General features: G+C 44.6%; 1 protein-coding gene across 2 annotated transcripts in view; it reads right to left on the reverse strand.

The window, feature by feature from the left end:
* Nucleotides 1–2,257: 2,257 nt before the first annotated feature.
* Nucleotides 2,258–24,251, reverse strand: part of DNAJC10 (DnaJ heat shock protein family (Hsp40) member C10) — a 42,138-nt gene continuing 20,144 nt past the window's right edge. The window contains exons 11-23 of one of the 2 annotated variants that reach the window (XM_077319534.1): nt 22,136–22,225; nt 20,570–20,683; nt 19,691–19,805; nt 18,792–18,919; nt 16,921–17,037; nt 15,906–16,007; nt 13,564–13,719; nt 12,694–12,827; nt 11,300–11,353; nt 9,810–9,957; nt 8,740–8,859; nt 6,796–6,909; nt 2,258–4,778 (exon numbers count right to left, since the gene is read on the reverse strand). In XM_077319534.1, coding sequence (XP_077175649.1) covers nt 4,767–4,778; nt 6,796–6,909; nt 8,740–8,859; nt 9,810–9,957; nt 11,300–11,353; nt 12,694–12,827; nt 13,564–13,719; nt 15,906–16,007; nt 16,921–17,037; nt 18,792–18,919; nt 19,691–19,805; nt 20,570–20,683; nt 22,136–22,225 — 1,404 coding nt within the window. In that variant the 3' untranslated portion in view covers nt 2,258–4,766. Of the gene's footprint in view, nt 4,779–6,795; nt 6,910–8,739; nt 8,860–9,809; nt 9,958–11,299; nt 11,354–12,693; nt 12,828–13,563; nt 13,720–15,905; nt 16,008–16,920; nt 17,038–18,791; nt 18,920–19,690; nt 19,806–20,569; nt 20,684–22,135; nt 22,226–24,251 lie in introns of those variants that run through there. The other variant, XM_077319535.1, reaches the window with a different exon arrangement.

Below are 24,251 nucleotides of genomic sequence, written 5' to 3' on the forward strand. Positions count from 1 at the left end.
CACAAATTTCCCCCCAGCTCTAACGCTACCACTTTACCTACATACTTCCCGATTGGAGACATACCTAAGCTAACCCAAACCTGAGAATTTAAGATAAAAATATCGCAATTTTTACATGTGCAGGAATTTCAAAAAATATTTCTACATCCCATGGCCTTCCCTAACTACGTCACAAAGCCTTTCACAGCCCTAATGCTCACAGTAAACCTACAAATTCCCCAACCAGACCCATACCTAAGCTAACCCTAACTTTGACATGAGAATTTAATATAAAAACCCTTCTGTTTTTATATGTGTTAAAAAGTACTTATACATTTCATGGCCTTTTCTAACCATGTCACAAAGTCTTCCACACACCTAACGCTCACAGGAAACCTACCACCTATATATACCTATATTTTTATATGTACAATAATTTTAAAAAATCCTTGTACATCTCATGGCCTTTCCTAACCATGTCACAAAGTTTTCCCCACTGCTCACGCTGGTTGGCCTTTACTTTCCTCTTTGTAGCAGCCCATCTCTTCCTTGATAATCTCCCATCCAAGCACCAACCCTCTTTAGAGAGCCAGTGAGATGTAATGGTTACAACAGCTGGACTAGTATCTAGAATTTCAAATGACCACTACTGCCATGGAAGCTCATTAACTGACCTTGGACCACTGATTCTCAGCTTAACCTACCTCATAAGGTGGCGGGGAATAAAATGGAGAGGAGAATTATGTAAGCTACTTTGGGTCCCCACTTGGGAGAAAGGATCCAAATGAATAAAGATATCGAGGCTAATCTTGGTTATTAAGCTACTTCCACAATCCACCATGAAGCACTCTGGAAACCCAATAGATGTAACACCCTTGAGGAGTCGTGCACCATGACGCAATCTATGGCATTTCATGGCTGCCAAACCAGCAACTCTTGGATAACCACCATCTTACAGGAATCAGATGAGTCAGTTTTCCGAGAAGGCATGAAATTATTCCGTCAGATGCTGAACTTCAGTCTGGTTATGTTTTTCTCTGCAAGAGCTTATGGCAGAGGGTTTCAAAAGCAAGCCTCCAATCTCTTCCTTGCCCACTGAGGTCTTGCACACAAGACCAGTGACTGCAGCAATAGCCTTGCCTATGTCCCCGTAATCAATACATCAATAAACCTTTAGAGACATAGTGAATGTAATCCAAACACTGAAGATTAATTTAGATGTCACCCAACCCATTGTCATATAGCTCTGGAATACATGCCATGGATTCCGGTGATAAGCAGACCAGAGCACTAGGGTTCTAATCCTGTTTTCCTGATTCCCCCTACATCTGGCTCTCAGTGCACATACACACACACTATAGTCTGTTCCCAGGAAGCTGCAGATGTCCTTCCAGATGTTCTCTTACTCTACATGTTACGGCTCCAGTGCAGTGGTTCTTACCCTTCCTGATTCCATGACCCTTTGGTGACCCCCAACCATAAAATTATGCCAGTGTGTTCTTTCACAGAAATTAAACCAAAACTGACCAAAGGCATGAAGATCCATTATTCATGATTTTATATAAATTGTATATAAATTGGCAGGTGCCTTCAGGAGGAGCGGCCACCCTGACCCCCAGGCTGAGAACCACTGCTCTAGTGAGTAGTTCTGGCCTTTTGTCCACTAGGTGTACAAATGCAGTTTTCACTTTGTCCTAGCTGAGGATGAAAGCCCTTCTGCCACGGGAATAGCTAACAGTAGGGAAAAGGTGCATTGGTGGAGGAAAGGGAATGTCTATATGTACCCCAAGACTGGCCAAACCAGTTCTTCTTAGTAATAGACTTCTATTACGATACTTCTGGATGTACTTTCTGGATTTAATAAAGCAAAACTGTAAACTCTTTTCTAAAAAGAATGTATGTCTTGCCTTTATGAGAGAGTAGCCCTGGTTCATGACACCCATTTTCTTGGTGTAATGGTTAGGAGTGTGGACTTCTAGTCTAGCGAGTTGGGTTTGATTACATGCTCCCCCGCATGCAGCCAGCTGGGTGACCTTTGGCTTGCCACAGCACTGATCGAACAGTAAAATCAGGGCTCTCTCAGCCTCACCTCCTTCACAGGGTGACTGTTGTGGGAAGAGGAAGGGAAAGCGAATGTAAGCTGTTTTGAGACCCCTTTGGATAGAGAAAAGCGGCATATAAGAACCAACTCTTCTTCTTCTGTTTGTTCTGCCTTTTCTAGAAGGAGAGAGCTAAAAACTTCAGTTTTGAACCGCAGAAATAGGACCATGAGAGCTGAAAGGTTATTAACCGGACAGGACCATTTATTACCATATTGTAAAAGTACGAAGCAGACTGCTCTGAGACAAAACATACACATCAATCACGCGCACAAAATGCCTCCTCAAACAGTATGACCGCCTAATTGTGTTCGTCCAGTGGTTCTCCGCCTGCTGACCAAGGTAAACAGAAGAGAGCAACTCCCAGAATTCCAATGGGTCAGTTGATAATGTGTTACAAGCAAGAATATGGATGGTCTTTCTCTTTAGATTGATGTCTATAACCAAGCTACATGTGCAGCCATGTCAAAACAATCCATGTCCCATATTAAGGGAGGCTTGGATCCAGCAACGCACAAAGGGAAAAGTAAAACTGACTTAGTGCGGTTCCATTTGTGCAAGATTGGGTTCAGCTCCTGATGTTGTTATGGTGCCCAGATATTAGTTGAACAATACCTTGCAAATAGCAACCTTTGATTTAGTTTCTCATGCGTTTCCGCTTGTGTAGGAGCTCTGGGGCAAGGAGAAATATTGTGCTGGATCCAACCCAAAATCTGAAAAGGTTTCTCTGAAGCATTTGGTCTTGAACAGCTCACTAAGCACGTGTAAGAACGAGGTGAAACTTGGGCTTAAACAGAGAAAAGAAGAAAAAAAACATAACTTGGTTTGACCGTAAGAAAGATTTAACGAGACCTTATCAAGTCACTTGTAAATACAAACTCTTGCTAAAGTCATCGTTACTGATGCTTAGAAATTCAGAAGGCACTTGAAACACTCCAGTAGCCCCTACTTGCAAGGTTCAAAAAGACAAACACAACACAATCTTTAAATCTTTAAAACAGTAAAATAAAAGTGAACTTTCTATGTCAAGTTTCAAACATACTCCCCACCCCACCCCTGTCCAATCTGCAGTAAACTTGTGCTGCCATCTGCTGGCTTTGGTTTTTTAGGTATCCCTGCAAATCTGGGCCTTATTTCGTTTTTAAAGACGTTTGCAGGGCAGTCATGCTCCAGAAATTGAAACAGACCACTGGTGCACTGTGAGCCGAGAGCCCACACAGCAAGGCTTTTCTTTTGGCCGCCGTGCACTGAACATCTCAGGCAGCATGGGCACTTAGGGGGATCTTCGAGCCAACAGAAGCAGCTTTCTAGAGGGCAGGTGAGCCCAGTGGTTAAGACAATCGGGCTCCCTCTAATTAACACTTTACCTATGAATCCCACATGAAGAAAACAAACATTCACCAAAAATAAGCAGTATCGAGGTAAAAAATGTTGATCAGACCAATCTCCTCTCCCCCCAGTAAAAAAAAAAAAGCAGTTTAGCGTTTACAAACTGTCCTGTAAGTCCATCCACTAGTGATAAAAGTATCCCTTTGTAGCACAGGAAGTACTGATTTTCAGAGAAGCAGAGTGAGAAGGCTGACTTTTGACAGTGTCCTCACAATGGCCCAGGTCTTCAAAAGCCAAAAAGCCTCCATGGCAACGCAGATGGTGTGTCATCAAAATGGCCACCAAAGTCTATGGGCAGGTCCGCATCCGGCGCTGAAGGGTTCCTTTACTGTACTGAGCTGCAGCCATAACTGAACTTTTTGCCACTTTAGGGTCATGTTCACCCTAGGGCCATGCCCACCACCAAAGGCAAGATCCTAATACGTTGGCAAGAAAGTTAGCTCCATGAAGCAAATACTGGGGTTTGCCCCACAACTCTTCCCCTCAGCCACTTTCCACGCTCAGAATTAGATGCCCAAGCATTCCTGAATGGATGACTGATCTGGGCAGGGCAGTCTTTCTTTTATGATGTACCCTTGCTTTAACTGCGATTGCTCATTAATTCTCTTTTAGGTGGCCGTAAGTGAGCAAAGATGTCTGCCGTAAACAAACAACCAAAAACAACTACGCATGCTCATCAGCCAAGAAAATTACTTATTTTTCACAACTGCTACATCGTATTTGTGAAATTATGAGCATTATTTATTTCTAAATCGTATCCGATGCCAAGAGAAGGGGGAAAGGAATAGTTAAGGACATCTTCTCTGCCCAGGCAACTAAATCCATTTAGGAACTCTACGGCACCAAGGAGAACAAGAAGCCTGGGGGTGGGAAGGTTACTGAGAAATGTTTAAAGGAACAGTTGCTCTGGAATGCCTCTGCAGCTCTTTGACTATTGTAGCAAGTGTGTGTTAAATGCAAAACAAAAGTCACAAGTCACTTTTGGAAAAAAAGAGAAAGTAATGTGAAAAATGATAGAGTGCAAAGGAACGGCGACATCATTGTTTAAGTCCTCCATCGGTCCAGTAGGATGTAGTCATGGTCATTGCAGGTGCAATGCCAGTATGGAGCCAACTTATCCCCTCCATTAAAAACAAGCACTTTGGTGTCTGAGAACATGTTTGGTAGCATTTGTTGAAAAAAACTGAGCATCCAGGAATGGATCCTTCTGGGGTGTACTCTCCTCTTCTTCTGCCAGGAACATGATCTAGGAAGGTCTTGTTGCCACAGCTTTGGTAGGTGTCGAATTTGCTCCATCTCTCAGAGTTCATCCTGGTGGGTGTAGAGATCATCGAGCCGGGGGGGGGGGGGAGAGAAAGAGTTTATGGGAAAGAATTAATGATTTATGTAGGGGACCGTATGTGAAATGAAACCTTGCTAGAAAAAAAAATTCAATCACACTCTTTGCATGTTCCAACAATGGCGGAAGGAGAATACTAAATGTATTTTCCCCACGCGGCATTGCCCCATTATGCTTATACCAAACATAGAAGTATTGCTTCATAGGTTTCTTGGGGAAAGTAGTAAAGCAAGCAAGCAAACAAACCTCAAGCCAATTTTTTTCTTATTAGGCTAATGTCTACAGATGGGCACACATTTCATTCTTGCATCTGAACCGGTTCATGTTGGTTCATAAGCCATTTAAAGTTTGAATCCCTGCTTTCTGCTCCCCATGGCTTTCCACAGGGAGCAGAAAGCAGGGGTTTCTAATAGGCATGTGCACATACAAGCAAACTGTGCCACTTTGGATTCGGCCCGAAACAATTCAGGGAGAATTTGAATTGTACAAATACCCCTTCACTTTTTCAGATTAAGCTGAATCCGAGAGTTTCGAAGGGGGTTGTGCCCTTGCTTCCCCGCCACCTACCCAGGCAGCAGAAAATGTCTTCACTGGCTGAGAAGGGGGAGAAGAGAGTACCCGCAAAGCAGCTGATGATGAAAGATGTGACTTTCGCTCCCTTTAAACTCCTCCCTAAGCTTGGGCACTGTCTGGTGCACTACCTTAGAATCATAGAGTTGGAAGGGACCTCCTGGGTCATCTAGTCCAACCCCCCGCACTATGCAGGACACTCACAACCCTATCTCTCATCCACTGTAACCTGCCACCCCCTTGAGTCTTCGCAGAATCAGCCTCTCTGTCAGATGTCTATCCAGCCTCTGTTTAAAAATCTCCAAAGATGGAGAACCCACCACTTCCCTAGGAAGCCTGTTCCACTGAGAAACCGCTCTGTCAGGAAGTTCTTCCTGATGTTTAGACAGCATTTCTCATTTTAAATGTTTCCCTGACCTTTGCGAAGTTGCCCACATAAGTTGGTGAAGCATTTAAAGTGAGAGTGGCGTGACTAACAGCTGATGACACGTGTACCACTGCCTTTAAAGCCCTCCCCATGCTAGGGAAGGGAATTAAAGGGAGCAGCGCACCTGTCATTATCAGTTGTTTGGCTGGCGCTCTCTTCCTCATGCCTTCTCAAGCACTGGGGGGATACATTTAAACAGGCCAAATCATTAAATCTCGATTCAGCCACTGCTGATTCAAACTGTTTAAATGCAGGGGATGGGTGGTTCAGCTCAGAAAGATCCTACTTATCCAAACTTAATCACCCATGGCTAGTTTCTAAACAGCTGAACTGCAGGACCCACCACTCAGCTGTTTGGCTTAAATGGCTCCGAACCATTTAAGCCCTGCTTATTGCTTCATGCAAAAAGAATTTTGGCTGGTTTATGGCTCGCAGTGTTCCCATTGCTCAGCTGTTTGGAAACCCCTGCTTTTGGCTCCCTGTCACTTTTTGCAGGAATCAGAAAGCAGTGGTTTAAATGGGCCTGAACCACTTAAACCAAATGAACTGCCACAAACTGCATCAAAATTTGTGGAAGTTTGTGCTGGTTCTTCAGTTTGCAAACATTGTTTCGCAAACTGCAAACTGGCCAAATGTTGTGAACTTTAGTTCATCAGCCAGATTGTGCCCTTCCCTAATAACGTCTCTTTCCTTCTTAAAGATGCTGGGATTACTGTGGTATTATTCTGCCTGCCGTACTATGAAGGTACAGTTTGTCACACAATGACCTTGCAGACCACTTGACAGAATCTGAAAATTTTGCAGCCGCTGCCTTATCATTACACCAGGTATTTAAGGTATCACAAAGTTTTTCAATGAATTCAAACATAAACGGGATGGATATGAGAGTCTGCATATCTGCTCTTTTGGATGTTTATTCTGTATATGCAAGCGGCACAGGATAAAGGTGTTAAGGACATCCAAATTAACAGCTCTCACAATAAATTGCCTACCTTGTTTCTGGAGGCCTTTTTCCTCTTGTTCTTAATATCTTCCACTTTGTTCAGCAGTAGATCGGCTATGACTTTCGCATCTTGGCTGTCTATGCGTTCTCCAAAAGCATGTTTCTTAAAAAAACAAAAACAAAACAAAAAAACAAAACACCACATTGATCTATTTCTGGCTTAAAACCCACATTTACAGTATTTGCTGGCGTATAAGACTACTTTTCCCCCCTGAAAAACATGTCCCCAAGTGGGGGGATCGTCTTATACGCCGGGTGCACTTCAGTTGGGATACACATAGCTGCTCATAGTGGCCCATAGTACTGTATTTTGAGTGGAAATGTTGGGGGGTCGTCTTATACGCCGGCAAATACGGTATATAAGCAAAGAGAAATACAAAAGCACTGCCATTTGGACTAGTGCTTACGAAGTCTCATACCTTCTCTTACAGCTAAAGAGATTGTCTCAATGAAGACTACTTTAAGTCAGCTCTGTTCATGTGCTTTTATTTAACGATACGCAGACGTTTGGTACTGCAAAATACTGACACAAACCTCAATCCATGCTGACTAATGGAGCTGTCTTGTAATGATCAGAGTCTGTATTATCTACTGCAGTGGTTCTCAACCTGGGGGTCGGGGCCACTTTGGGGGTCAGACGGCCCTTTCACAGGGGTCACGGCAGGGTGAGCAACTTGGCCGGGGGGGGGTGTGCTGCCACTGTTGCTGCTCCTCCTGCAGGCGCCCGTGCTCAGTCACCAGCCACTCCAGCAGCGCCTCTAGCATGGCGCAGTCTCCCGCCAGGCGCTCCAGGTGGCGGCGCAGCTCGGCGGGACAAGAGGCAAAACTGAACTGAGAAACCCCAATTTATATCCAATCACGAACAATGGATCTTCATGCCATTGGTCAGTTTCGGTTTAATTTCTGTGAAGGAACCCTTGCATAATTTGATGGTTGGGGGTCACCACCACATGAGGAACTGTATTAAAGGGTCGCGGCATTAGGAAGGTTGAGAACCTCTGGTATGGGTACCAATTCTCAGAGGTCATCAAAATCACCCACTTCATCTTTTCAACCACGGGAGGTGTTCTGTATTGAACGTGAGATTTTCTTCCTGCAGAGCAGATGCTGTGCCACTGAGCCACAGCCCTAAAGCTGAAGAGCCTACTTGAATGCCACAGAGAAGCAGGAAAAGAGGAAGAGACTATGAGGGGCTTCCAGGAAAAGGAAAGAGGGAACAATGGGGAGGGGGAAATGACTCCGCAAGTCCTCGTGCATTTCCACTTGTGCAAGTTGAACAGTAACACTGCAACATGTTTAACACAAAGCTGTGTTAAACATGATGCCTTTTCATCTGCGCTACCAATTGGAAGCCCTGGTGGGGAAAAAGCCGCCTCTAGCCCTGACCATATTTTAAAAACACTTGGCAGATGTCAGGAGAGATCTCAGCAGTCACCACGCTAGGGACCCCTGCTGTGAGGCTTGCAGGGCAGCAATCTTCCATTTCAGAAAAGTGTTCTACTTTTAAAGGTCAAACTGTGTCTTGCAAGTGGGTACAAAGGCACTAGCCTGGGTATCAATGTTTACGCAAGGCAATGAATATGTGCATCAGTATTTACACAAGGCCATATCTATGCAAGGCAATCACTTTTCTATTCACTCATCTGTCCATCTATGCATTGATCCACTCCCAAATTATCCTGATTTCTATGAGAATTCAGCACTCACAACAGACATATTAAGGCAGTATCGTTGCTGTTTTAGCCTGTCACTGTTTATTTAAATTAATGTTGAATTTAATTTCATCTTTTCTAACTGTATTTTATATTTTTATATCTGAGCCAACTGGCTGGGAGGGCAGTCTAAGAATCCAGTAAACTAAACAGCAAATAAACAACAACAAAAATGCTTTGTCACTAGAGCCTTTTGGTAACAATTCCCCCCACACCCTTACCTTGGCTCCTTGATAGGGATAGAACTTAACCGTCGGATATGCTTGGATGCCGGCAGATTGACAAGTCTGACCGTACGCTTGGCAGTCAATTTTCCCAGCTCTCACTTTTCCCTTGACTGTCTTTAAGAAAAAAAGAAAGAGAAGTAGGCAAGCATTGAAGTAATTTGTTAAAAAAAGAAAGAGCACTTGGCCTTAAGTTACTTGTCCCTGGAAGTGAGCAGAAGGACATAGGGGAAAGCAAAGTACACAAAAGAGGCCCATCTCACATCTCAGTCTCTCTCAATTTCCCGAGTTGATTCAAAACTGAGAAATGAGAATGAAAAAGAATCCTTCCTGCACCACCCTCACTCTCAAAAAGTCCAGGCATAAGGAAGATCTGGTTCCTCTATCCAAGAATCTGCTGGGTGAAACCCTCAAATTCTGGAAACCAGAACCTACAAGGATCTTTGCCGTCATATAGCTTCTGATGCTCATCACTGCTTCCTGTAGAATCTCACTGACTCAAATGCCTCTAACCCATTCTTCTAGGGCATTCTAGAATTCATGTACTTTCCTTCCTGGCTGCTCTAAATTCATGCCCTCTTCATGTGCTGATCAGCAGGACCGTGGCCTCTTCTAGATTATAGTTATGGGGAAAACCATGGCATGAATTAGGAGAGAAGAAGAAGTTTGGTTCTTATATACCGCTTTTCTCTACCTGAAGAAATCTCAAAACGGCCTTCCCTTTTCTCTTCCCACAAGAGACACCCTGTGAGGGAGGTGAGGCTGAGAGAGCCCTGATATTCCTGCTCAGTCAGAACAGCTTTATCAGGGCTGTGGTGAGCCCAAAGTCACCCTGTTTGGCTACATGTGGGGGAGCAAGGAATCAAACCCGGCTCACCAGATTAGAAGTCCACACGCCTAACCACTACACCAAGCTGGCTCTCTGGATCAAGATTAACTTGATTTTGGTCACTGGAGACCCACCCCTACACTCAAAATTCTTTTTCGGCTCTTTTATGGCAGCCCTGCCCAGTTTCAGTCTCCTCTGGATGTCTTGGTTGCACTCTCCTTTTTGTTTATATACTTACCCTAGCTAAGATCTCAAATTCTGGAGCAAAATTCTGGCAAGGGCCACACCAAGGAGCATAAAAATCAACAACCCAGTGATCTTTCCCATCCAGGACTTTGTCAGTGAAACTCTGAGGGGTCAGATCCTGAGACACCTGAGGCAAAAATCTGCAGGGAAAAAACAAGACAGTAAGAACAAGAAGAGCTGGTTTTTATACCCCACTTTTCACTATCTGAAGGAGTCTCAAAGCAGCTTACAACTGTACTCCTTTCCTCTACCCACAACAGATATCCAGTGAGGGAGGTGAGGCTGAGACGAGCCCAAGGTCACCCAGCTGGCTGCATGGGGAGGAGTGGGGAATTAAACCTGGCTCTTCAGATTAGGGGTTGCTGCTCTTAACCACTACAGCAAACTGTAGAATTCAGATCAGCGTCCCTACCCCCGAATCAAGGGATTCATAAATAACAATTAAAATTTTCATCTACCCAGGGTCAACAGCAAGCTTCTCATTCCATTGAAGCTATTCAATATACTTCAAGATCTCAAGCTTATAATCATTTAGCACGTCAGCTTTGAAATCGGTGCCCTTTCTGCAGAAAACAAGGCTCAGGAGACAGTGTCAGAATCTCCAGGTTTTCTGCCATGATTTTATTCTGCTTTATTCTGTTGCCTGTTAGAGTGTTGATCTGGCCTGGCCTGTTTGCCCTGATGTAACACAGACATGTTGGTTTGACACCCCAAAGTCGATTTCCTGCCCCTATGTTTCATGCCTCCTTACCCTCCTTCCACACTCCTTCCCCTCCCTTTCTTTAGTGTCCTGTAGTTCCCAGACCTTCCGTTCCTTGATGGCCAAATGTTTATCTCTGTTTTGACTCCTTTGAACTGTGCCTGGTTCGAGTTCCCAAGGGAGAGAGGCGAACCCCTATATTGTCTGCCCTATGCTTTGTAACTCAGTCCTGACTATGCCTTCGATGTAGATGCTTGCATTTTCTTAAAGAAACTTTCATTCCACAAGTTTACTTATTTAGAAATCGTAGTTTCTCACAGACAGTATGCAAAAATGTGAACACTTGTCACATTTTGTCTGGATTGCAAAATAGCAAGCTTTGTACAAAAATTAATCAAGACCTGAAAGCAGTTTGGCTAAGCTGCAAGCTAAAGAAAAGTTTCAGATACAATTTAGCCCATTTAAGTAAAAGGAAATCTCTCTAGTACATCTAAGCATGACATGCTACAGAGACAACTGCAAATTTAACACATACAATGATGTGAAAGGTATGTATGCCACCAAAAAAACCTAAAATTGCCCAGAATTTCTGCTACCTATAGATTTTTTTTTCTAAACAAAGATTTCTAAGATTTGTTCTAAGCAAATCACCAGGATAAAAATACAATTATTGGGTTGGATCTAATGTTCTGCTAAGTCTCCCTTCAGATAAGTCACTAGATTCAATCCAGTAACTTGGCCTGTGGAGAACTTGTCCAAAAGACCTTGATATAGTGACTCACCCAAGTGCCCATCTTTTCAGAGAGTTAGCATCTCTGTGCCAGCCATTGTAACTGCTGTAAGAAAAACACAAAAACCAAGTTTAGCATGCAGCTGAGACTGTGAGATGCAAGTTCAGCCTTTTTAGACCTTCTGAGCATGGAGGAGCCCCTGAAATAATTTCCCAGGCTTCAGTCCCCTGGAAGGGGTGTCAGCTAGCCATGACTCCTTGCCATGAACCCCGGAAGTGACATGTCACCGGAAGTGACATCAAGCTTAAGACTGAGGAGGGAGAGACAGGAGGCAGTTTAATTCAGTAGTAGGCATGCAGGCTCCACCCCCTTCCCTGACAAGGAAACCACAGGAGAATTCACGTGAGGGGGAGGGAAGGCAATGGAAGAGACCCCTGGAAGTCCATGAACTTCTGGTTGGGAATCCCTGCATAAGGATCTTAAGAACATAAGAAGAGCCCTGCTGGATCAGACCAATGGCCCAGCATTTAGTTGACCATTCTGTCTTACACAGCGGTTAACTAATTCTTCTGGACAGCCAACAATAGGGCACAGAGGTTGAGGTTTTCCCCTGATATTATATCCTGGCTCTGGGATTCAGAGGCTTTAGTGCCTCTGGATGTGGAGGATTAATCTTGCTCTGGAATTTTTTCCAGGAAAGCTCATGGTCCTGTGCTTGATACTGGGATCCTACTTCTATGTTCAGGCATAGGAAGGAAATCCTGTGGACTTTCCATTCACATTTGACGTCATCTCTAGGAATAATTCTGAAACCAGCCCTGAGAAAATTAACAATCAAGCCCATCACACTCTACTTTTTAAAGGATGCAGTACACTAGAATGGTCTTAGAATGACCATGGACAGCTTTTCTTTCGTCCTCCAAGATGAAGTCTGAGGTAAAAACAAGCACATGAAAGAACAATCTGGGCCTCCCTCCTCTCCACGACAAAACTGATAAATTATCAGAGTCCTTGCTCCCGTTTTAGACTTCTAACTACAACCAATCCTATGTATTGTTGTATAATATATGATGTTATGGTTTTAATCTTAGTGTATACAGTCTCATCATCATCATCATCGAATTTATTGCCCGCCGCTCCCCGGAGGCTTGCAATGGTTTACAACCTCTGTTAAAAACCCAGTAAAAACCCTTAACAATTAAAACAGATTACTACCTAAAGCCATAAGACACGGTGGCAACACGACCCCATGCTAATAATATCCTAATCATCTAAGAAGGGGGGGGGAGAGAAAAGGGTGCTCTTTATGATGTTATCTGTCCCGAGCACACTTTGTGGGGAGGGTGCCGTCTAAGAATCAATTAAACAAATTAATAACACTCTGGCAGTTTTAACCCAACGTATTACAAGCCCAGACTGCAATCCCAAGAATTACACTGACTCACTAGTGCTGATGAGAAGAAGATGACTTTTGTGGGAAGAGTCTTATTTCAGGATAGCCTTGAATGTTCTCTTGATGGCAGAGAGAGGAGAACTTCTGACAGTCCACGCTGCCAACGGAGATCATTCCATTCAGCGACTGAAACAAAGGAGCAACTTAAGCGGCTTGAGTTGTAAATATGAAAACTAAATTCCTGCCATCCTAATGTAGATAGCAATGGGTGGCCTTTTCAGCCCTGGCTCCTGCCTGGTGGAATGAGCTCCCGGAGGAGCTAAGGGTCCTGCCGAAGCTGACTCAGTTCTGCAGGGCCTGTAAGACAGAGCTCTTCGGTCAGGCTTTGGGTTGAGGTCAGGCTGACAGAAGATCTTGCCCCTCCTCTGGAGTTTGGAGTCTTTCATCTGTAACAGCATCCCCGGGGACTTGGAGAATCCGGCACCAAAGGGGTAGGGGTAGGGTGGGAGTTATGCAATTGTATTTGTATGGTTTGTTTGTATTGTACGTTTGGTATTGTTGTTAGCCGCTGCGAGATGGCAGGTCCAGGAGCAGCAGCACACAAATAAAATAATTTTAAAAGACCACAGCAATGAATGAAACTGAAACCATAAGTATAGTGATTCCTGATTCCCACTTCTAGAGCAAACTTAGAAAATTAGGATTGCTATCATTCCTTTCTGTGCAATTTCAAAATAGGTGACAGTAGTAGTAGTAGTAGTAGTAGTAACAACAACTAAATAATACTAATACTAATAATACTAATAATCAATTTCTATACTGCCTCTCTCCGTATGGGTTCAGGGTGGTTCACAACAATAAAACGCATTCAATAAAATCAATTACAGTAATAAAAAGAAGTCTGCTTATGATCAGTTCTTACCCTGGCCATCCTCTTCCATTCGGGCATTAAAGCCTGGCAGGGACCACACCATGGAACGAAGAAATCAACCATCCAGATGTCGTTACTCTTCCTGTTCTTCACTAATTCACTAAAGGTCTCCGGTGTTAGAAAAACTACTGATGGGTTCATGAGGTCCTGAAAATAGGAGATTAAATGGAATCACCTGCCCCGTTTGTGAACTTAACTCACTTCAGTGGTAAAGGTAAAGGTATCCCCTGTGCAAGCACCAGGTCATGTCTGACCCTTGGGGTGACGCCCTCCAGCGTTTTCATGGCAGACTCAATACGGGGTGGTTTGCCAGTGCCTTCCCCAGTCATTACCGTTTACCCCCCAGCAAGCTGGGCACTCATTTTACCGACCTCGGAAGGATGGAAGGCTGAGTCAACCTTGAGCCTTCAGTGGTAAAAGGATGAGTCAAATTAGGCAAAGCAGAAACCTCATAATACGTGGGATATTTACAGTATTTAATAAGGAAACCTAACAGCTTAAGGCAGCCTTTCTCAACGTTTTTACTGTTGAGAAACCCCTGAAACATTCTTCAGATTTTCAGAAACCCCAGAAGTGGCACGATCGTGCAGAATATGGCTGGGAAGCATAGCATAGCTGTGTCCATGCCCACATGGGGCCCCTTCCTCATCCCACCCCTTCCAGGCCCATCACTGGCCATTTTGGGAGGGAGGGGCAGGTCACCAGGACCATATATGGTCATATCGCCTGATAAATTAAAAAAATTATTACTGGCCATTTTGGGAAGAGGGAGCTAGGTCGACAGGACCATATATAGCCGTTGTTGTTAGGTGTCTGACCCATCGCGACCCCATGAACTATGATCCTCCAGGCCTTCCTGTCCTCTACCATTCCCCGGAGTCCATTTAAGTTTGCACCGACTGCTTCACTGACTCCAGCCAGCCACCTATAACTATATCACCTGATAAATTTAAAAAATATATACAAATAACTCCCATCCATTTGGGAAATCCTTCCTGGTCCCATCAAGAAAGACCAGGGTTTCTTGGAATCCTGGTTGAGAAAGCCTGCTTTACGGGATCACATTTTTAAAAAAATTAGAAAAATCCAGCAACATTATTGTTTGACTTAATTTGGAACCAATTCCTAAATCACATAAGTGAGCTGACTAAATTGTCTTTGAAGGTAATCCGGAAACTTGCAACTGGTTTAGAATGCAGCAGCCCAATTATTGCTAGGGTGCTAGGCAAAGACTTTAAAACAGCTGCATTGGCTGCTGGTTTGTTTCAGGCTTCAATTGTGACGTTTCAAGCATGGGATTGTCTCTTTCCTAATGGACCCTCAGGGCCAGCTGAATCGGCTCTTCTTCTTCTTCAGTAATCTCAGGGCTCTCTCAGCCTGACCCACCTCACAGGGTGTCTGTTGTGGGGAGAGGAAAGGGAAGGCGACTGGAAGCCGCTTTGAGACTCCTTCGGGTAGAGAAAAGCGGCATAGAAGAACCAACTCTTCTTCTTCTTCTTAAGTAAACTCAGGGCTCTCTCAGCCTCCCCTCCCTCACAGGGTGTCTGTTGTGGGGAGAGGAAAGGGAAGGCGACTGGAAGCCGCTTTGAAAATACTTCGGGTAGAGAAAAGCGGCATAGAAGAACCAACTCTTCTTCTTCTTCTTAAGTAATCTCAGGGCTCTCTCAGCCTCCCCTCCCTCACAGGGTGTCTGTTGTGGGGAGAGGAAAGGGAAGGCGACTGGAAGCCGCTTTGAGACTCCTTCGGGTAGAGAAAAGCGGCATAGAAGAACCAACTCTTCTTCTTAAGTAATCTCAGGGCTCTCTCAGCCTCCCCTCCCTCACAGGGTGTCTGTTGTGGGGAGAGGAAAGGGAAGGCGACTGTAAGCCGCTTTGAAAATCCTTCGGGTAGAGAAAAGCGGCACATAAGAACCAACTCTTCTTCTTCTTCAGTAATATCAAGGCTCTCTCAACCTCACCTCCCTCACAGAGTGTCTGTTGTGGGGAGAGGAAAGGGAAGGGGGTTATAAGCTGCTCTGAGACTCCTTTGAGTAGAGAAAAACAGCATATAAGAACCACTCCTCCTGCTCCTTCTAGAATGAGCTTTCTGAGAAACCTTTTTTTGGGGGAGGGGGTGTTGCCATTTGTAGAGGTGCCTTAGAGGGAACACACAGCTATTTATTTGCCAGGACTTTTAATGGTATGTGGCTGCTGATATTTTTAGGGGGGGGGAGTTATTTGGGGTTTTATTGCGCTTTGTACACTTTAAAATTTGGAACTGTAAGACTTGTTGAACTGCAAAGAAAAGCAGAGACATAAATGTTTTTGGTAAATAGAAAACACCGGTACAGTTACCTCAATAAACTCCAAAATCTGCTCCGCGGAGTGATGCCCTTCGTATTCGTGGGTGTCAGACTGGTTGAACACCACCGTTGTAGGGTAAGCTCTAATGTTGTGCTACAAAATCACCAAGATGGAAAAAAGCCTTCTTAAAAACACCCAGCAAAGACTTCTTTTAAGTTTCAACCATTTTCTACCACTTCCTTTGAAATTACAGGTTTCTATTTCAGTAACTTATGCATGCTGCAAGATCTATGGAACTGCCTTTCCTATGGGACATCCCCCAAAGGTCATTAAGATCATCTGACCAGAACCTACTCAGGAGCCCCAGCCCAAAGGAGGTAAGAGTGGTCTTGACCAGGGCCAGAGCCTTTTTGGCCTTGGCCCCAGCCTGGTTGAATGCTCTGCCAAGAGAGATCAGGGTCCTCTTGGACTTCCGTAGGGCCTGCGAGACACAGTTGTTCCACCAGGCCCACGGTCAAGGCCCTGATGGACCATCAAGAAGAGTTGGCCCCACTACTGCAAACTGAGAGAAGATCTGCCGTGTCAACCTGTGGTCCTCCAGATGTTCATGGACTACAATTCCCATGAGCTCCTGTCAGCATTTGCTGGCAGAAGCTGATGGGAATTGTGGTCCATGAACATCTGGAGGACCACAGGTTGACTACCCCTGCTTTACACATCTTGCCCCCCCACAGCCTAAATAATTGGGGGGGGGCACTGAAATAGAATGTTTTAATGTTTTACGGAATCTATATGATTTTATATTTTTATTCGTTGTTCATTCATGTTGTTACCCACCCTGAATGTTCAGGAAAGGCAGGATATAAAAATACAAATTATTTTTTAAAAGGTTGGATCCAGACATCTTTCCCCACTGTGTTTAATAACATTTCTCACTACAGCTTCTGTCCCAGACAGCTTTTGCCCATGCAGGTCCTACCACCTCCAACACAGCCTGGAGGGAACACTCCCCCTCCCCGCAAATAAAGCAAATCAGAGAAGATTACAAATTCCACTTGCAGCTTACCATGTTGCAAATCCCTTCGTGAACTGTACAGTCTAGTGTCCCGAATTTCAGCTGACCATACAGTTGCTTTGATGCTTTCCTCAATTCGGGGAGTAAAGCTCGACAAGGAGGACACCACTTATAAGGGGGGGAGAGAGAGAGAGAGAGAGAGAAAGTAGCTGGCTAATTACAACAGGTCATATATGATTTAAACTGCATTGCCATTGCTGCAGGTGCGCCCAATGTCATGCCCACCCTGGCACCTGTCAAGTGTTTTTTAAGAAAGGCAAGGCCACATGGGGCTTTTTCCCAGCAAGGCTTCTGATTGGAGACTTGACTTGGCGGGTTTTCAGAAATGCTGTTTGAGCGGCAGCTGCCACCCCCAGTACAGGATCATCCCTAAATGTTAAGTGTGGCTGCACCAACCACGTCAGAATTCCAAAGGTGCCCCAGGCTCAAACAGTCTCATATATCCCCCCACCTTAAGTCACACAAAACCATAGTTTCCTTTGTGAAATATTCTGTTTGCAGAGTCCACTCTTCAGAGTAAAACACAACATATAAATATCACTAAAAATCACTTAGATTTTGGTTTGCCTTGGCAAATATCACCTCCATCGCCTTCTGTGTAGTTTGGGAGCATGAGACTGGGGAAACGAGCTAACAAAGCCATGGGGTCGGCAGATGTGTGTCACACAAGGACCAGAGTTCTGGGGATAAGCTTTTGTGTGCATGAATAAAACTTCCTTGGTTTTAAAGGTTCCAACTGGACTCAAACTTTGTTCTACTGCTGAAATACGTTAGGCCAGGGATTCTCAACCAGGGGCTCTGGAGGGGGGTCCGCGGCTGCTTGCGGTTAAGAAACGAACTTCAAGACCTGGCTCAATGGAGGCAGCAGTGGCTTGCATTCAGACAATCACACCAACCACAGTCAGTGCAAAAGCACGTTTTAAAACTGAACAACCCCTGACCCAAACTATTTGATGGAACGACAAGTCATATTTTTTTTTGCCAGAAACAGATATAAATCATTTCTGGTATAGCTGAACAACAGCTGACTCATTCTGTTGGTTAGCTAAGAACCTACAGTGGGTTTCTCAATGACTGCACTGAACATCACGGAGAGAGCACAGAGAATTCTGCTATCGGTTAAATCCTCTTTCAGTGAAGAAACCGTGACAAGTTTATCAATTACCGTATATACTCGCATATAAGCCAAGGCACCTAATTACACCACAAAATGCTGGAAAAACTTATTGACTCACATATAAGCCGATGGTGGTGTTTAGATAGTGGCTTTTTCTCTTTTCCTCCCCTCCCCAGTTTTGGGCAGGATTTTTTCCCCTTTTCTTCCCACTCTCCTCCTCCCTCTTCTTTCCCTGACCCTCTTGCCTTTATTCCTTCCTCTAAGGGTGTTTCCTCCTTCTGCTCTCTGTTCTCCTTCTGAGACAGAGGCTTCAGAGCTTCCTGCTACACGTGCTACCCTCCTGCTAGCCATGTTAAGGCAGGGAGGTGGGGAGGCAGAGACTGCTCTTTCCCAGGCTTGCTGCGTCTCTGCTGTTCCTGCCTCTGCTTCTTCAGGCAAGTATACTTGTCTCTTGTCTGGAAGCTGTTTTGACTGGGAAGCTGTTTTTTTTAATAACCGCATATAAGCCGAGGGAGACTTTTTCAGCTTAAAAAAAAAGGGCTGAAAAACTCAGCTTATATGCGAGTCTATACAGTATTTGATGATACTATTCACTGTTATTAGCATTTATTGCCACACAGTATTTCTTTCCGTTTCACTCCTACGCTGTCTGTTCCTTCCTTTGTTATATCGATCAGCTACATGTGCAGCAATGCATTATAATGTTTTAAAGCAACTGGAAGTAAAGTAATAGCGTAGTAGTTACAGGTGCAAAGAAGTCCACGAGCCATGGCTCCTTCTGTTTGCCCGGAAAGTTCTCAGGCCCCAGAGTGATGACATGAGAGTCCACGCTCTCCTTGGCAAAGGCCAAAATATCGTACAGAATCTTCTTCCCTTCAAAGGAAAAAAACAACAACACCTTGCTCAAGTTGGATATGATATATGATATTGTTACTGACTATTTTCCCGCCAGCAACTTTATTTATTTATTTGGGTATTCATATCCTTCATTTATCTCACAGCATTCTGCTTTGGCCCTGGTCCAGGCCAACTCCACCTTTCAGGCCGAGGACGTTGAACAGATCTTGTGGTGACGTTCTCAATGCTCTTAGAATCATAGAGTCATAGAGTTGGAAGGGGCCATACAGGCCATCTAGTCCAACCCCCTGCTCAACGCAGGATTAGCCCTAAGCATCCAAGAAAAGTGTGTACCCAACCTTTGCTTGAAGACTTCCAGTGAAGGGAGCTCACCACCTCCTTAGGCAGCCTATTCCACTGCTGAACTACTCTGACTGTGAAAAACATTTTCCTGATATCTAGCCTATATTGTTGAAGTTTAAACACATTACTGCGTGTCCTCTCCTCTTGGGGGGTCATAAGGGAAAAGGTGGTCCTGCAGGTATACTAGAGGTAGGGCGGAAAGCAGCATGGGTTTGTAGGATTCTAAGAGGGGAAACAGGTTAACAGAGTAAGCCAGGGGTCCCCAACGTGGTGCCCGCTGAGATCTTTCTTCACGCCCACCAATTTTAGAAAGTGGGTGAAGCCAGATGGGCCTGCCCAGTAAATCTGACTGGACATGTAGAGTTTTTAAAAGTTGCTTCAGCATCAGCTGCCATCACAGCACAACCATCTTCATCTTCTCCCTGGGGAGAAGTTCCATCTTACCATGATGGATTTCATAGTTGTTCATTCCTCTTCCTTTGAAGACCGCTACGCACGGCTGATAAACGTACAAATTGTTGCAGACGTTGGGTGCCGTCAGGCAGTCAAACCTGCCAACCTACGAAACAAGCACCTGTCAATTTCTGCCGAGTACGGAAAGCTGCAGTCCAATCAATAACATCCACATCACCTTTATTGACATATCATATGGGGGGAGGGCTACAATCAGTACAACCATTATGTACAACTTATAGCGATCAAGGGTGGACAAATACCAGCTTTGCCGTTTAATCTCTTGCAACCTTATGACAGATTGTCAAAATATTGCTACCTTCTCAATCAATAAGCAAACCAGAGGATAATGGGATCCCTAAATGGCAACACAAAATCGATAAATCCAGCGTAACAAGCCGTCTCCAATCTTCAAACTGTAATTTCTTTAATAAGAAGTATTCTTTAATGATTCCCAATGCGCTTCACTAAGCCGTGTTTTATCAAGGGATTCCAAAATCTGATCTGTATTAGTCAAAAACCTAGACTATTTCAGCAGCCAAACAAAGGCTTATGAAAACAATTCCAGTCTGGACCGCCAGCAAGCTCTGTTTAGCTGTTTGTGGAATTGTACACCAATCTGTATGTACCTAACAAATCAATTTCAACAAGAAGTATCAGTAGTTCTGTTTTGGTTGATCAAAAAAACACTTTTGCTGACATGCCAAGCCTGGTTCACTGAGGAATTGGTGGGGACACAACATCAATGTCTTCAAAGCTTTGATGTTGTCTCCCCAAATGAGCATTGTGCTTAACAATGCAAGGCAGACTGAAAAGAAAACAAACACAACCCCGGAAGCCACCACTGTCTACACATTCTCCCCTTCTTACCTGAATGTGTTCTGCTTTAAGAAGAAAACTTAGCTTTTTAAAGTCCTGGTCGTTAGACTTGCCGCTCTCACCGAAGAGGAAAAATATCAGCCATCGATGGTGGGCAACCCGCTCCTTCCAAAAGGAGAATAGGAACAAGATGTGACAAATCTAGGAATGGTCCAGGGATTCATTCACATCCATAAGAAAGAGTAACTTGTCGCTCAGGGTTCTAATCAAGTATCTTTCAACCAAGAAATCAAACAAAAAGTTGAACAAACTAACCAACAAAGAAACAGAACGTAAAGCCAGTAAAAAACGGAACTTAAAGTTCTCAAGGCATTTCATAAATCTCCAGGACAGTGAATCTGCTATTGTGTATACAACTTCTCATTATGGCTGGAGGGAGGTCATCGCCGCAGACTCAAACATGTGGACATCTGCAGGGGTTGCTTCTTTCCTCAATGTTATTTAGCATCTACAAATGCCCTCTGGTGGAGATTGTCAGCAAGTCTGGAGGGGGGTACCACCAATATGCATATGACACCCCAGCTCCACCTCTTATTTGAGGAGTGAACGTAGGTTGGAATTCTGGCCCTGGCCTCCTGCCTGCCTTGGCTGGGTGAGACCTGGTGGAAGCTAAATCCATCTAAGGCAGAGATCATGTGGATGGGGAAGCCTGGCCTGCTGGTGTGGCTACTTCTAAGCCTTGATGGCGTGGTTGACTCTATCAGGTGTCTGGGGGTGTGGCTTGATTCTTTGTTCTCTGTGGACAAACATGTGTCTGGGGCCAGGGACTACCAATAGGTTTGCGCCAGATGTCCAAAGTGCTCTCCAGAGGACAAATTGGGAGAGGCAGTCCCTCAGACATGCAGGTCCCAGACTACATAGGGCTCTGATGGTCACTACCAACACCTCGAACTTGATCCAGAGCCAAAGCAGCTGTTGGAGGACGAGCCGAATGTGTGCTCTCCACAGGGTCCTTGTCAGGATTTGGGCAGCTGCATTCTACACCAGCTGTAATGTCTGGGTCAGGGGAAGAACCGAGAAGACTGAATTACGGGGCTACTTTTGACGATGCTTTGGAAACAGCAAGTGGTCCAGAACACAGCTCCCAGGAACATCCTTTGTTCTATTTATTCTGTCTTTTATTGAATGTGTTTTACGCGTTATGATTCTGTGAAGGCTTAAGGGGGTGGCAGGCTACAGTGGATGAGCCATAGGGTTGGGAGTGTCTTGCATAGTGCAGGGGGGGTTGGGGACTAGATGACCCAGGACGTCCCTTCCAACTCTTTGATTCTATGATTCTCTGTGAGCCGCCTCCAATCCCCTTCAGGGAAGAGGGAGCCAGATCTAAATTGGATAACTAACTAAATAAAACAAGGCCTCACCCTCTTACACGTAATAATGACTACGAAATCTCATTCAAATCCATAACTGTAATGCAACCTGCATTGGTTGACGGAATGCCCCATGAGGGAGAAGCGGCCCCGATCCAGTTAGCGAATGGGAAACATTCCAGCTGAAAGGGCTCCGGCTTTCAGAGTCAGGATTCAAATCCCCACCAATGCCTTTGATGCCCTTTACCTTTAACGAGGCGGCAGGGATCACTTCAAAGTCCGGGAGATGCTGCATGACTTCGCGATAAATCTCCCGGGCATCCAAAGAGTTCAGGAACTGGGGGGGAAGGGGGAGGTGATAGAATACATCATTCTGAGGTTTATATACTACATTTATTTATACACCACCTGGATTAGCCACTGCAGTGTTTGAGGATAGTGTCAGTTGAGCAACTCAGGAAGGCGAATGACAACAATGTACAAGCCAGATTCAAGTGGGGTAGCCGTGTTGGTCTGAAGCAGCACAACAAAAACAGAGTCCAGTAGCCCCTTTAAGACCAACCAAGATTTATTCAAGGTGAAAGCTCACGCCGTGAATAAATCTTTGTTGGTCTTAAAAGGGGCTACTGGACTCTGGTTTTGTTAATGTACCAGCCAGACAGAGTAGCCCCCCCCCTGCCTGCCCCCAAATGGTCTTGTCATTTCCCCATCCTTCCGAGCATTTCAGGTACTTCCCAAAACGATGTTGGGTGGGTGGGTGGGTGGGGCATGTAAGTCACAGGCATTCTGGCAGAAGTATGTGCCTCTTTCTTGCATCATCCCCCCCTCCCCCTAAGACAGTTCCGTAAAGGAGAAAGGAACAAGCATTGCCACTCAAGGGGCTAAAATGAATCAAGAGAGCCTCTTTGAATTCTGCAATAGAGCGGTGAACTCATAAACTAATTGCATTTATGTAGTTTAATCCATGTTGTAAACCACCCAGAGCCCTTAGGGGAGTAGGGCAGTATAGAAATCCTATAATAAGTAAGTAAAAAAAAAACTTTTAGCCAAAAAAAAGCCTCAGGACTGTCTTTACTGTAAACAGGTCTGAATGCACTGGACACAAGACTGTCATGAAAATTCACAGGAGTGCGTAACCAGTGTTGGTCACAAAATTAGTTACTGCTTGCCTCACTGACAGTCTTCAAGCAGATACTTATCATGGTTGCTTTAGGTCAGGCTTTCCCAACGTTTTCACCATTGAGAAACCCCTGAAATGTTCTTCCAAGCCCCAAGAAACCCCAGGAGTGGCATGATAGCACAAAGCAAGGGTAGTCAAACTGCGGCCCTCCAGATGTCCATGGACTACAATTCCCATGAGCCCCTGCCAGCATTCGCTCATGGGAATTGTAGTCCATGGACATCTGGAGGGCCGCAATTTGGTTGGGAAGCATAGTTGTGCACATGCCCACCCAGGGCCCCTGCCCTTCCCACCCCCTACAGGCCCATCATTGGCTATATTATTATTATTATTTAATTTTTAAATCACCGTTCCCCATTTAGGTCTCACAGCGGTTTACAACATCACAGTTAAAACACAATAAAACTCCCATAAAATCCCCATCATGCATCATACAACATACAACATACAAGCAGCAGTGGTCAATTTCCCCCATGTTCAGCCTGGTGGAAAAGTAACATTCAAAAGAGAGTGGGAGCCAGTCCAATAGATCTAATATAACAATCTTGATGCTGGAGATCTTAATATTGGAGGGGATCCTCAGATGGACTAACGGGGAACTGCCCTGGCCTCAACCATATGCCTGGGAGGAAAGGACAGATCAATATGACCATGTGTGGTCATATCACCCAATAAATGTTTAACACATTTAAAAATATATATATTAAAATTAATAAATCCCACCCATTCAGGACACCCTTTCAGGGCTGTCAAGAAACCCCAGGGTTTCTTGCAACTCTGGTTGAGAAAGCCTCTTTAGGCTGATTCTGCATTGAGCAGGGGGTTGGACTAGATGGCCTGTATGGCCCCGTCAAACTCTATGGTTCTGTGATTCTAGGTTCAAAGTCTTTACCACCCTCCACTACTGTGAAATACATCCTCTGACAGCATTCAAGGGCCAGTGCTTTATAATGTTCATAAGAGCCAGGATATCTGATCAAGGCAATTAAATAAGGACACTGCATTCTATTCAGTCAGATAAGGGAAGGGGAGCAATGGTGAAGAACAGAGTTTAAAGTGAATGATTCCCATAGGTTTTGATGGGGCAAATTTGAGTGCAAGCCTCTACATTTCCACTGAACTGAAAGAAATTCTGGCTGTCATGCCTTCTTAGAGATTTTTTTTAAAAAAAAGAGAAGCATAC

The sequence above is a fragment of the Paroedura picta genome, chromosome 2 (assembly GCF_049243985.1).
Source record: "Paroedura picta isolate Pp20150507F chromosome 2, Ppicta_v3.0, whole genome shotgun sequence".
NCBI lineage: Eukaryota > Metazoa > Chordata > Lepidosauria > Squamata > Gekkonidae > Paroedura > Paroedura picta.